The 14,746-nt window shown below is 47.6% G+C and overlaps 2 protein-coding genes across 2 annotated transcripts; both read left to right on the forward strand.

The window, feature by feature from the left end:
- Positions 1–1,849: 1,849 nt before the first annotated feature.
- Positions 1,850–3,713, forward strand: F5Y00DRAFT_23338 (P-loop containing nucleoside triphosphate hydrolase protein). The gene is made up of 7 exons (XM_048007301.1): positions 1,850–1,971; positions 2,023–2,043; positions 2,104–2,389; positions 2,478–3,006; positions 3,103–3,211; positions 3,274–3,394; positions 3,462–3,713. Exons 1-7 carry the CDS (start codon positions 1,951–1,953, stop codon positions 3,479–3,481), a joined length of 1,107 nt encoding a protein of 368 aa, XP_047866897.1. The 5' UTR covers positions 1,850–1,950; the 3' UTR covers positions 3,482–3,713.
- Positions 3,714–10,785: 7,072 nt separating this feature from the next.
- Positions 10,786–12,143, forward strand: F5Y00DRAFT_23396 (uncharacterized protein). Its single transcript, XM_048007370.1, has one exon. It carries the CDS (start codon positions 10,959–10,961, stop codon positions 12,024–12,026), a length of 1,068 nt encoding a protein of 355 aa, XP_047866898.1. The 5' UTR covers positions 10,786–10,958; the 3' UTR covers positions 12,027–12,143.
- Positions 12,144–14,746: the final 2,603 nt, after the last annotated feature.

A 14,746-nucleotide genomic window follows, 5' to 3' on the forward strand; every position in this document is an offset into this window, starting at 1 on the left:
CCAAAGGTCCTTCAGTCTTCTTCTACATATTCCTCTGGTGTGAAAGACTGCTTATAGTCTATCATTCAGCTTCTCGAAAGAATAAATGACCTGACTATCTCTGTTGATGCCATCACCACAGGTTTCTGAGCCTACAACTTATTCAGACTATACGACAGCCGGAATAGATATATTATAGAATATGCATTAGATCATCATGAGGATATTATCTAAAACATTTAACACATCACAGATACAAGTAGCCCAGTATTCAAGTCAATAATCACGACTTCAAATTTACGAAAAACTACTAACGCCCACGATAGCTATCAACCTAAGCGATAGAGATTCGTACTAGACTAATATTGATAGATGTTAGGACTAAGTAGTTGCTGATTGACGTTAATTTAACTATAGTTGTTCCTTTAGTATGTGCTTGAATAGCTCCCTTATGTCCCCGTTGTTTAGCAAATAGTCTAAGTTTCCAGATGTACTGTTAGGCCCAGGCTTGCATAGTGGCTTCGCGGTAAAATAGATAGCCAGGTTGGTTTGTGCGCATCTTATGACTTGACGGTCGAAATGATCAAACTGGCACACAAGCCAGCCTATGATTTAGACGTATCCTCCCAAAACTAATGCAGGCGAGCAGGCTACCGGGACGGATTCCTTCACGGGAGATGTATACTCAATTATAAGTCACAATCAATTAACCAATCAGCAACCACGAAGTCTGTTCATATATCATATATATGAAGCCACGGGTCAAGAGTAGGCCTTTTTGATAAGTATTTATTTACTAGTATAGATTTCACGTGCTAGACTCAACAATCACCGTAGTCCAAGGGTGCTAGCATGGGGTGCCTATATTCTCACACCCTGTTGTCTCTTCGTTTGTATTTCTCGTTGGGCATAGCTCTAGCCTACGCTGGATTTCCGTATATGTATCCATGATTGTGCTTTTTTGGTCATCCCAGTAGACGGACGTGATCCCCGGGTTCCTTTTTGAGACGTTAGCTAGGCACCCCTTGCATAATGGTTTATTTTTAGATAACTTTAATATTTCTCCCTTACTTCCACGCGTGCTCTGACCTTGATATAAGGGCTGGACCATACCCCGTTACGGACTCCGTTGCTTCCGCGTGCCGTCCGATTTTGGGCCACATGGTCAACACTCGCACATAAAAGGGAATGGCGTATTTACTAGCTGTTGAGTGTAGATTGCAGGGAGACAATGGGGCGATTCCACGAGTATCTAATACCTGTGTCTAGGGTACCTGGTCATCTTATGCATCACGTTTCTGCTGATTTTCTAAATGGGTGGGAAAAACTTCACTTTCGTGTGAGGCTCAACTATTCCGTTCAGCTTTGAGAATTAGTTAAAAATTCGAACTTGTTGTTTCTGATACGTTACTGGCTACTTAGGTATACTATCATACATATGCCCTGAGGGGCCATTCAAAGAATATCTAACCCAGGCTTGGATTTATCAATAGTATAGTTATTAGGTAGTTATATAAACACCGAACTACCAATGATGTCCTAAAGGATAGCTGCTCAGTCTATTTTAAGGTAAATCTTGCTTAGGTATTGGCCATGAAACATATTGTTTGCAATGGAAACTTATATCATTATGAAACCCTATGGTATAGAGCCACTATCAGTTGGCTTTAGCAGGATACGTGTGTCGTGAACTTCCCAAGTTGCCTCAAGAACTGCTCGTGTTTATTCCTATATCCATGGTCTCCACTAAGGAGGGATTGCGATTAAAAGATATTAATAATCGGGAAAACCCCGGCAAATTGCGGGGGCTGACATCACAGGGCAAAAAGCCTTCTGTGTTCTTCAATTCGCCCCTCCAAAAATGAGCATCGAATTTCTCAAGTGACAACTTACCTTTAGAAGAGATCGAGAGCGGCAGCCCTCCCTAACGTAGTGCAATTAACTGCTTAACATTCTACTTGGCTCGTCAAAATGTCGACTACGGTGGAAAAGGTGAGTTCACGTAAATATGTATTAATGACTTGGATGCTAACCTACCTGTAGATCAAAGAGATCGAGGCCGAAGTAAGTGGGATAAGCATCCTGAAGCCCGGATAGGGTGTGCTAAACTTGTTGATTTGATAGATGGCCCGAACTCAAAAGAATAAAGCAACATCATTTCATTTGGGTCAGCTAAAGGCAAAACTGGCCAAACTGAAGCGAGAGCTCCTAACTCCCTCATCGAGTGGTGGTGGCGGCGGTGGTGCCGGTTTCGACGTCGCCAGAACTGGTGTTGCCAGTGTTGGATTCATTGGATTTCCGTCCGTGGGAAAAAGTACTTTGATGAGCAGGTTGACTGGTCAACACTCCGAAGCTGCGGCGTACGAATTCACTACCCTGACATCCGTACCTGGACAAGTCATGTACAATGGTATGGCATCAATGACCCCCCCAATAATATTCCCCTTTTAGGCGGACTTGATTGTATTTGTATCTGATACTGATACTATGTTGTACAGGAGCTCCATTGCAGATGATCGATCTCCCTGGTATTATTGAGGGAGCTAAGGATGGTAGAGGTCGTGGTCGTCAGGTGATTGCTGTCGCTAAGACTTGCCATTTGATATTCATTGTGCTAGACGTGAATAAGCCCCTGACAGACAAGCGAGTTATCGAGCAGGAATTAGAGGGATTCGGTATTCGTATTAACAAGGAACCGCCAAACATCACCTTCAAGAAGAAGGACAAGGGTGGGCTTAACATTACAAGTACCCAACCCTTAACCCACATCGACCATGACGAAATCAGGGCCGTCATGTCCGAGTACCGTATCAACTCAGCAGATATTGCGATTCGCTGTGATGCCACGATTGATGATTTGATCGACGTCCTGGAAGCCAAGAGTCGTAGCTACATACCTGTCATTTACGTCCTCAACAAGATTGACGCAATCAGCATTGAGGAGCTGGATCTGCTTTATCGAATCCCCAACGCGGTACCCATTAGTTCTGAACATGGGTGGAACGTCGATGAGTTAATGGAGGCCATGTAAGATTCGACCCCCTTACGAAGACGTGTGGACGTGTGGACGTGTAGACGTGTAGACGTGGAGCGCACACATGGCTAATCTCCTTTTTCTTGCAGGTGGGACAAGCTAAAATTGGTCCGGGTTTACACGAAGCCAAAAGGAAAGATGCCGGACTATTCAGCGCCTGTTGTGCTTCGTTCCACTAGGTGCACAGTCGAGGACTTTGTAAGTACCTCGCCTCGGTAAACTTTGACCGGTAACAAACTGGCTGACCAATGAATGATAAGTGCAACGCAATCCATCGGAGCATAGTTGAGCAGTTTAAAACCGCAATAGTCTACGGAAAATCTGTGAAGCACCAACCCCAACGCGTGGGGCTTGCTCACGAGCTGGCCGACGAAGATATAGGTATTATTACTCGCCAATTCCCCATTGCACTTGCACCATCTTAGATACTAATCCTGTCCCTCATTAGTCACGATCGTCAAGAGATGAGTGGCCAGGCTCGAAAGAGCGGCTAGGTCCCCTATGCGCTCTCGGCCCACACGCCATCGTGAAGGGTGTCAAGTGTCGAGGTTGGCACCCTTTGTGTGCGCACTCCCGAGCTCTCGATTTCTATATAGCACAATGGATCAATGGATAATGATACCAAGAAGCGTCTTTATCTCATGACGCTACGCTGTTGGGCAGCTTCAAGGAACAGGGGATACGGTTGTCTGCAGATTTACGGATCAAGGGACAGGCCGCAGCCGATGCGGCGCACCATTGACGGGAAAGTATTGTTTGCTTTTTCTGGAAGGGCCCGATCATGCAAAGAATAATACAGTAGTGGGCGATTTTGCATTTTGCATGCGAGGATCTGGGAATCCGCAGGTCCAGGCCTACATACGACAAGACAACTGGGCTCCAATTTCGAGATTGCAATTACCTATATTCCCCTTTTGCGGGGGAATCCCACGATGCGTACATACATAGTAAGCCGCATTTTGAATTCAGAATGCCTGAGCGCACTCCGCATGCTCCAGAGACCCAAAGCTGCAAATCGTCACCACCTGCATAACCGAAGGCCTCTCTTAATGCGACCATGTCTCCGACGAGGCGTGGGGATGCATGAGCGGTGCCTTACCTCTCTCTTGGAGACCGTTAAGGCACCACGCACCACCCCTTTGCAGCAAGTTGACACGCATATGCTGAACGACGAAGTAGTTTATGTTCTTGGTGTTTATTTGCGCCACAATAATGATGAGTCCAACACAATTTATTGCCGGTCGCTGTCTTGGCCTTCCTGTCTTATTGTTGCACCTTAAACGATCGGAATATTTTTAACCACTCAACGTCTTAGCATAGAGATTATCCACTCCCTAAAAGGGCCACACGGCAAATTGGTACCTGACTCCAACCTTTCACAGCGCTCCTCTAGCCGCCGACGGCACATCTGACAGCCCCTTCGTGGAGAAAGTTCTCGATCGTCTGGATTTTGGGGGTCAGTAATGGAGCTGTAGGCCACACACTCCTTACCCAACCCTTTCATCCAACGTGCTGTTTAATTAGTATTGTTTTTATTATTATTATTGCTGTTGTTATTTCCTGAGACTATCGGTTTTTCTTTCTTTCTTGGTTCATTAACCATCTACCTCATGGCCAAGCAAGGCCATGCGAGAGGCCATGCGAGACAACCTTGCCACCACACTCTTACAACCACACGTCCCGAATAGTAATAGACCTGATGACAAATAGCGCCATTCTTTCCTTCTTGTCACCATGTTTCGATTCGTAGGCAACTTAAAGCGATTGAGATGTTACCGTACACACACTCTCACATTGGGGGTTGTTACCGTAACTTCCTATCAGAATGCCGGGCTGTCCACCGCCCTAGCAGCCTCATTTTTTGAGCTGTGGTAGCCTTGACCATCCTGTGGCCATTCACCAAGTATCTGGCTGCAAGGCGAACAATACGGGATGGTTTTATGTTAGTCGTAGGTTGATGTAGCGTTCATTTCTTTCAACGCTAAGATTGCGTTTGATCGCATATTCAGCAATGCTTCATTCTCCAATTAGAGGCTCCAACATAATTACGACCGGTGAAGAGCCTTAAGCATCAGAATAGTCTATGATCTACTACTTCAGGTCGGACATGGTGCTGTAATACAGTCACTAACGCCGAGGTTTGCTCCTTGGGTGTTCGTGTCGACTAAAAGAGTAAGATGGAAGATGGTACCTAACCAATGGCTGCTTTTACGACCCAGAGCTATCGCGGCATGACGTTACTTCGATCGTTGAGTAGTGTATGTACTCCACAGCCGCATCTTCGGCAACGCGTCGCAGGGGCAGAGGGGACAGTACCTAGGGTAGGTTGCGGATGATCTCGCGACCTTTTAAGGATTATCTATGAAATCATATATGGCATATATGGGAGGAGTAACCGACTCTGGACTGCAACGACCCATGGTGGGTGTTTGGTGGGTGTTGAGCCTTGCATGAAGCCGAAAGAATAGCTGCACAGACGCCTCGCAGACTTTGTACTGTAACACAAATCTCGGCCTTGTGGCAACGAAATGTGCAAATGTGCTTTTCGTAAAAGACGCTAAGCTCGAATAAGCCCTTGCTTTCTAGGATTCAAGCCTCCTCAGAAAGGTTAGGCATGGATAGTCCAGGATATAGATAGAGCTGACCAACTGGAAGATAGCCCGGCGCACGGAAAAGAGTACTGTATTCGCTTGGACCTCCTGACCATTCATGCCCAATCGCCCAACGGACCTCGGTGAAGGCCTCGCGTCTGACCCGGAAATTATGTCCAATGGTAATTCTAGGCTGTTCATCGCAACGTGCTGTTGGTTGCTTTGCTTAGAGAACCAAAGTGGTGGAATATTGAGGATTGGTCAACGCTTAGGTTAAATTTTACCTACTCTGTTGGTTTGGTAACGAGTAACAGCAGCAGCTTGACGCCGAGCCGCTGAAGAACGGGAACGGGAACAGGAACGAGAACATAAACAAGAACAAGAACGCATTCATACCATACGTTTACCGCGGCGAAGGAAGTGTAAATGCGCGGCGGTTCCCTTTTTTCTTCAGTCATGGTAGCGGTACGGTAAACTCACCAACGTCGTTGGGTGTGCACGAAACCTCACCGAACGATGAGTATCGGGGAGGGTTGGTTCATGTTGGTCCCAGATATGCTCCCGACGGTTTGGGGTCTAGATGCGACACAAAGCTTGCTTGTCGCGACGGCTTGATAGAACAACCCTCACCCGACAAGTGCTACAGGAGCATTTAGGAACATTTCTAGACGAGCATTTCCAGACGAAGGCTACCTAACCTCTAGGCTACCTCTACCTCTACTGCGTAAGATTGAAGTGTCCTGTCCTGTCGCATTGCTAGTAATTTGCCATGGGGCTATATAACACTTTTCAAGACTCAAGAGCTTGCCAGAAGTAATGCGTTATCTCCTGCTCGGATCGCGTACGTTGTAGTGTTTTATATTCATCTATTGTGTAATAGCTTCCAAGAAGAGTATTTTTGTACGTCAAACGTGGCATGAGACCATTGAGGCTTAGAGATCTAAACTCGGGTTTGCATGACATCGATCTCTTGTGACCTGCCATGATCTTCCTCTGTGTGAACTCAAGCACTTCCGCTTCTGGCATTGAAACGGATGTCAACCCGAGGAAATATAGGTGTGGAAACTGGGGGAGGGAATAAAGGTCCCTGACCTCGCTAGCAGGGCACAGGGCACAGGGCAGCAGGGCAGCAGGGTCGAGAGACTCGCAGACTTTGGGGGCGCCATCCCCCCGTGCTGCCCGTGCAATCGGCCTTTGTGGAAGACATGGGAGACAAGGGACCCCCCCCGTATGCTGCTCATCTCAATTTGACCTGGTCGACGTTGTCTCACAAACGGAGATAATGGGAATTACGCACTATGGCGGGTATCTTGGACAGGTTTGTATGTAATGGTAGTAGGAGTCGCAAGATGACCTTCGCTCGGCTCGGCGACTACATACTAAGATACGGGTATAATACATATGATACAGGATACAGCGAAACATGTTAACACCCCTCCTTTGTCATCATACATTCTACATTCTACATTCTACCATACCTAGATAGCTACTACATATAGTCCCCATTAGTATGTACATACATCATATGTGGACCGATTATGGCCGAATTGGCAAATCCAAACGAAGATACCTTGCCGGAGTCCTTACATAGTACGGTTGCCGCTCCTTCGAAGGGCCGACCGCTACTGTTTATGGTATTATATGGGTATATGGGTATATACTAGACGGAGGAGCGCCAGGTGAGCTCCAGTAAGAAGTTCTATGTAGTGGTTTAAAGAGTGAAGGAATAGTAGTGGGGGAACAAAACCGAGAAACCGTCATCAAAGGAATACGCGTCTCTCGGTTGATTACTGGATATGTTTCTAAGCTAGATTTCATAAGTGAGGGGCTCATCATAGTAGGAAGCTTGTCAAGGCTTTGAAGAGATCTGGCTCGCTAGCGGCCGTCAAATAAAATCGCACGAGTCCATTATGACGATCCGTCGCGAGCGGAAACGGTGGCAGAGAGTGGCCCATGTTTGCCCTATGAGAACGCGATACGGTCCGTTTCTGACATGGGGGAGGTGGACCATGGGTACCCTGCTGAAAAGTCCCAGTCCCTGGCTGGTCAGCCCGTCAATAGGTCCGCTAAGACTAAAAGACTCAGTGGAGAAATGAAGAAAAAAAAAAGAGAGAGAGAGAGAACGGGTAACGGGGCCAAGCTCTACGAAATAGCTCATTATCATTGAACGTCTCTTATTCGACTTACGGCACAGGGACTAGAGGAGAACTGCTGACTTCCAAGAGTCTCCGGCCGACTCTAACTTCTAAGTGTGCGATCCTTCCCGCCGAAGTTACCTGTGTAGGTGTCGCGATGGCTCACCTGGTCTGATCCCTAATATTGCGAACCCGGTTTTTGTAGACCATTCATCTCAACTATCGTGAGCCTAAATAAGTTGGCCCGTGGTAAGGGGGTGGAATCTAATCGCTTTATTCGCTGCCGTTGCTTCTATTTTCTATTACACACGAATTACATAGTACACATTGGCCATTCCCTTTCCCATGGGCCATGGCGTGAGATACTATTGATATATTGATATAACCTAGTAGTTAATTAAAAACAACTACATAATACTTGGTTACTACATACTACATACTACCTACGTACTACATACTACATACCTTGCTAGATTACCTTGGTTGATACTAATAATATGTAGCAACTTAATGACTTACAAGCGAAGCTGACAAAGAGTTAGGTAGTGAAAAGAGAGACAAGCATTTACGAGCGTTCCTTGGTCCAACTCTAGGTGGGGTTTATTCACCTCTCATAATACCCTAATAAGAAACAGGGCAGGATTTGGCTATCGTCCCTCTTGCCCTCTTGTATGTATACGGAGGTATTCATAACTCATCGTCTTTTCATTTTGATGATCTCCATGCCCTAGTTCCACCTCGGGAGCATCCAGTTACCCGCACTCTAGTCAGATTCGGTTGACCTGGACCAGCTAGATCGGCTTGTCCCTCGTCCGTCGTTGCTTGCTCGCTTTCTCTCTCCCTCTCACTGACTAACACCAAAACGAACCTCGTGGAGAAGAAAAAAAAAAAAAAAAAAAAAACCAGAAAAAAAAAACAGAAACATGGCGGGCAGCCACTCGAACGGGAAGGACTGGGGATATGCTAGGTATCTAAATGTCTAAGCTAGAGAAAGCCACATGTTTCGTGTCTTGAAAAAACTTAAGATTATTACACTAGATAAACTGTTAAAGAAGTCTTCTCTCTCGATTTTCTCGCATTTCATTCGGCTTGTCTCATAACAATGCTACGCTCTGCGTGTACGTACGGCTTGCCGAGTCCGCCGGGGTGTGGCGCTTTCAGTTACTTTTTGCGGCCCTTGTCAATCCCGTCCGATGGCATGGCTGTATTTCCAGTATTCCAGGATATAGCTCTCCAGTTTGTGGTTTCTCTGACAAGTAAAAAAAAGCACGGTAACATCGTGGTCTCTCCACACACAATGAAGATTCAACCCCGGCTAGCCAGCCCTCTTTAGACGCACATCCACGGGCCTAACTACATTAATTCATCTGTACCTTTGAGTAGGGACCCTCGTCCTGTCAGACCTGTCATACCACATCTTATCCCTCGAGGGTTACCACGCACACCCCCCCTTCTTAGGTATCTCTTGTTATTCAGGGCCCCCGGACCTCGAAGGGCATTCACATCCCTGCTGCTGCATACAGACTTACATATGTATCTATGTACGGTCTCCTCCACATGTTCTGTCTAAGCATCTAGCCCTACCTTTCCGTGCGTCTGATATTCCTATCTTGAAAAAGCCTAGCTATGAGACTACATCGAGGCGTCTTATACTAGGAAGCTAGACCTTTGATCGATGGTCAACCTGGTGGAAGCCAGCTTCTTAGTCCTGAGTTGATTCCTGAGTTGATTCTGTTTGCTACGCCGTCCACCCTACTACGTAACCCTTCGGCCGTTTCCATTTACACCAACGGCACAGGCCATCTTCCCGCTGCTCCTCGATGCACCAAAAGAAAGGAAAAGAGAGAAACCAAGCGGAAAGAAGATAACCGGAAACCTAGAACAGCTCAGGAGAAGTGGCCTCGTTGCCCAAAGGTGTAAAGAGTTGGGCCAACTTGATAGCAACGGTAGGCCCCCAGGTGTGTTGGTTGGCCTTTTACACGTCAACTTGTCTGTTGTTGCGCATGGGATACAACACCACCATACAACTAAGCTGCCTACGTTGAGAGACTTGCACGTCTCCTCACCCACTCTCTTTATTTTCGGGAGACTTGCCGGACAACCCTTTTCAGGACGCCAACTTTTCTTTTTTTGCTGCAGCTTACAACAACCCACGAGGACCGTGAGCTCCGCATACAACAAAATACGGCAACTGTTGCCCCCTTTAAAGAACCAATTGGTTGACTGAATCTGAATATGCATGTCGTCTTCCGCCCGTAAAAGTCGAGTTGCCAAAAACCGTCCCGGCGGATCTCCACAGTCACCAGCGCCAATCCTACCTCTCTTATAGACCGTTCCTGCGGCTCATTACAGACTCTACGTCACAGAAAAAAACTGGCAGCTAGCCTATATCGTGACAGTCGGACTGTACCGGCTTATAGACTACAAATCCTACCAACTATCTAACATCATAGGCGGCTCACTTAGACGGTAGCCATGCACAATACGATGATCGGCTCAACTGGCATAGACCAGGATAACCACATGGCTCATGACAACTCATATTCGAACGAACAATGGGTCGATATGAGCGCCTATACCCATATGGCCATGACGACTTATCCCGGCGAGTACTATATTCCACCGGCGACTCATGGATTGCCATCCGAGTCTATCGGCATGGCTCCTCCACCTATTCCGCACCCAATGCATAATCAACCGCACAACAACTTTGCAAGTCATCTTCCGCATCCGTTGATAATACCAACACAGCAGCCTTCCCAGGTTCCATGGCCCAGTCTCCGGACGAACCCCTCTCAGAGCTACTCGGCACCTCCTGTACCAATCCCGCCGGCATCGGCTCCTGTGAGACAGCCGCCGAGATTGCCAACGATCAATACGTCACAGCCAAGGAAGACCTTGACGGACGAGGATCGTCGTAATATGTGCCTCTTTCACGAGGACAATCCCCATGCTAAGCAGACAGAGATTGGTCAAAAATTCGGTGTCGAGCGAAGGTAAGGTCGATAGGCGTTAAAAACAAATCACAGTCGCTAACATTATCCTGGTAGCACGGTGTCGAAGGTATTACGAAGGAAGGAACTTTACCTGAATCTAGATAGTTCGGGCGGCTCTCCCGTGAAAAAAACTAAGGGAAAGTCGCCGCCAGATATCGAGCGGGCTCTGGCGAACTGGGTGAGGGGTCAACAGAAGAAGGGAGTTGTAGTTAGCGACACTCAGATGGAGGAGAAGGCGAGGGTCTTTTGCACCGGCTCGGACAGCCCTCTCAAAACCATCACAGCCTCTTGGATCGAAAAGTTCAAGCAGAAGCATAATATTGGGCCGGGAAAGTTGATCCGTAGAGCTTCGGAGACGGCGATTCCAGATAATGCTCGACTGGACACCGGCTCACCCTTACTATCTGCTACACATACACCAGGAGGCATTTCGCCGGCTTCACCAACAAACCAGACGGCGTCACCGCAGATATCGTCGGTGAGCGAGAAATCTGAAGTGAAGGAATCTATCTCAAATGGCTTCATGGACTTCGAGACCAATGGATACAGACACCCACATTCTCAGAGCTCAACATCACTCTCCAGTGCCGTCACAGACCCGCCGAGCTCAACCTTCTCAGCGGGTGCTTTCAGCCCATCATCACAGTTCAACTTTTCTCCAGATCCGAACACAGGCATGTTCAGCGACCGGAATCAACAAATGCCGCCAGGAGCCTCTGGTTTCCAGCGTCCCCGAAGTCAGACGGTTCCAGACCTTGGACATCTCGAGTACATCAACCAATCGCAACCTTCGGAACCTCTGACACCTAAATATAGCCAGGCTGGGACAGCGCCCTCTTCTGCCCTGGAATCCCCGACCCACGAGATGTCAGGCTCGTCCTTTAGCGGGCTAGACTCGGCCATATCCCCACCAACACAACTACATCATGTGAGCAGCAGCAGCAGTTTAGCCGGCAGGTCGAGCTGCTCGGGCACAGCTGGAGTTTCCGGGACTTCGATGGGCTCCTCGCCTAGTTCACCCACTCAGGAGGATGCTAGGCGAGCCGCGGACACGCTCCTCAGTTTTATGCAACAGATCAAATCGACTGGCTTAGTCGACCAGAACGACTTTTTAATAGTCTTGGGTCTCACCGAGAAGCTGAGGTTGCAACCACAGCAACAGCATGGAGGACCCCAGGCGAACTCGGCAACCCAGGGCCTTGGTGGTCTATCGAGGATACCGGAAGGAGACACTGAGATGACGACAATCCCTTCACCCATGGTGAAGAACGAGACAGCGATGAGCGTGTGACTGCACTGGGGTCCCATTTTTCTAAATGAAGCAGTCTCGAAGACTATGCATGGTATCACAGCGTGAACTCTCGTGGCTTTTTGTTTCTTTGCTGAATGGTGCGAGGCCTATACCTCTTACCGCTGGGACGGCAACGAAACAAACTTGACAACCTCCGAAATAGAATGGCGAGTACCTTAAAACGAACAATCTGGAAGGGTTACGGACCCTCGAGAGTAGCGAGCTATTCTATACGATGCAACGGATCGAGAGCTACGAAGCTATTGCATTTCACGTCTCTACATCTGCTTCTACATATAATACCTATAACTCCGAAATAATCGAAAAATCACAACACATCCAACCGACGGTGAGCGCAAGGGGGCGACGGCAGTGTGTCACAATACTCGTACTTCAGCATAGGGAATCGGCGAATCGACAGGAACAGGAAACAGGAAACAGGAACAGGAACAGGGAACTACTAGGCTTCCCCGGACAGGCGGATCTCGGCCGAGGGAAACGGAGTAATAGGAAAAGGGAAAGAAAAAAAAAAGATTATATACCATACCATTAACAAACACCAACATCACCGAGCGTAATTGTATACACTACATTCTCACGAAGCATCATCATCATCATCATCATTATCATATACATACATACATATACCCCCGTCGCCCCACCGCGCGTCCAGCGAATATACCCCGAAATCGAGCAATCGACGAGAAGAAGAGGAGAGAGAGAGAAAGAGGGAGAGAGAGTAGGGAAGAGAAGGAGAAACTCATTATTATTACTATTATTATTCGGAAAGGAAATACCATTACTACCAAACCCCTTCTTTCGAAGGCAATCTTGATATATACCTACATCACGATACCATCATTAACAAATCAACTTCAACTTCGTCTTCGTCTTCATCTTCGTCATCTATCTGGCCGGCAACAACTTACAAGACTACGACCCGCTCACGCGAAACCCACAACCGTACTACTAACAGGGAAAAAAATATCCATCGCGCGTCTCGAAAAAAAAATATATCCATGTGTTAATTACTTTATACCTTTTTTTTTTTTCACTCTCTTCTCTCTTCTCCTTTCTTGCTTCTCGCTTATTTGAAAAATTCGACATTTGTTTGTTTGTTTTCCTTCTTGGACCTAAAAAGATTCCCCCGTATATATATACGCATGGTTTATTTATGTACAGTTCTGCGTGGCAGAGAACCGCTTCGTCTCGAGCCGTTCGTTACGAAGAGAGAAAAGGGGGGGGGGGGATGAGAAAGCGACGGGCGTTCGTTTGCATCGAAGAGTATTTTGATGGGGAGACAGAACCACTAGTTTCTATTACAGAATCTACTTGTTGTCTGTGAGAGACAAAGAGGGGTGACGTTGGAGCGAGGAAGGAGAAGGCGTGAAGGTGTTCTGGTGACTGGTGTTGGTGTTGGTGTGTGTCTTGGTGTGTCTTGGTGAAACGGGAGTTTATTGATTTCGGTTCACTGTTTCTCTACATAACAGCACTATCAGGCGTTCGTCTGGGTTGATTTGTCCAAGTCACTGACACTAATCGAATTTACACTACTCTGACCTAACTCTACCTACCTATTTCCCCGGCTTCCAACGTCTACGTTCCATATTAATTATTTCTCATCGTCCCATCTCGTATTGTTAAGCTATGTGCCGATGGTGAGGCGATCGGAACAAACCACATCACCCTGTATAAGTTTACGCTTACTCCTACTTCCGAACTTCCCGTATACTATTTCCCTGGTGAGTTACGGGTGAGAGACAGGCAGACAGGCATGGTGCTCACAACCTGTGACCTTTGGGATGGGTTAGGTTACACCCCGCGATGAGAAAGGGATTTGGTTTCGTAGCCCGACTGCCCCAAACAACGACCGAAGGGTTTATTTTTGGAGTGCCGAACCCAGACGCTACCAGGCTCTTTCACAAGCCAGACGTCGAAACAGGAAGAGGCGACGTAAACATCGGTACTTACAGACAATCTGGGGCGGCTCTGTAACTACTTTCCGGAACCACTTCTGCCTCGGTCCCGTTAGACTTGTCTTGCTGCTTATGTCGTAGGGTTATGTTGCATTGCATGAAGGGGTGCACTCGATCTGGACAGGGCGGTGCATTAGAACTTTGAAACTCTCCTAAATTTCTTTCTGTCTGTTCTAACCACGCGTCGCTTGGTTGGGTATCAATCATTACATTAACTTATTTCATTTACGAGAAACCGAACGTCCGGCCTTCCTCAACTTAGTCGATCTTCCCATAGTTCGATGACCCCCTTTTCGGTTAGTTCGGGCATGAGGCGCACCAAGATGAGTTCTAGAATCCCGTACAATAAGTGCTTGTTACAATAGGGATCCGAGAAGACGTCGAGCACGCCCGTCTCGATTTCGGATAGAATTCTGTTCTCATCTTCGTCCTCGTCTCCGTTACACATGTCAGCCCGCTTGTCGCCACCGGCCTCAGTCGGCCGCACACCGGTGTCTCCAAATTGCCGCTTTGATCTGTCTGGGGTCAACGTTGCATGGCTGTCTCTAACAGATTTGCCATCATCGGTAAGCCGCACGCGTGCAACTTCCTCTCCAGTGCGGTTGGCATTATGTGCCGTGTTATAGCTGTCGGCCTTAAACGGTCCGGACCGCGAACTCGCGCTCGAAAGAGTGCCAGTAGATCTGGTGGACCAAGGCCAGGTACTACTACCATAATAAAGCCTGCCCACCCTCTTCGGAACAA

This window comes from Daldinia vernicosa (assembly GCF_022497035.1).
Source record: "Daldinia vernicosa strain CBS 139.73 unplaced genomic scaffold F5Y00scaffold_12, whole genome shotgun sequence".
Classification (NCBI taxonomy): domain Eukaryota; kingdom Fungi; phylum Ascomycota; class Sordariomycetes; order Xylariales; family Hypoxylaceae; genus Daldinia; species Daldinia vernicosa.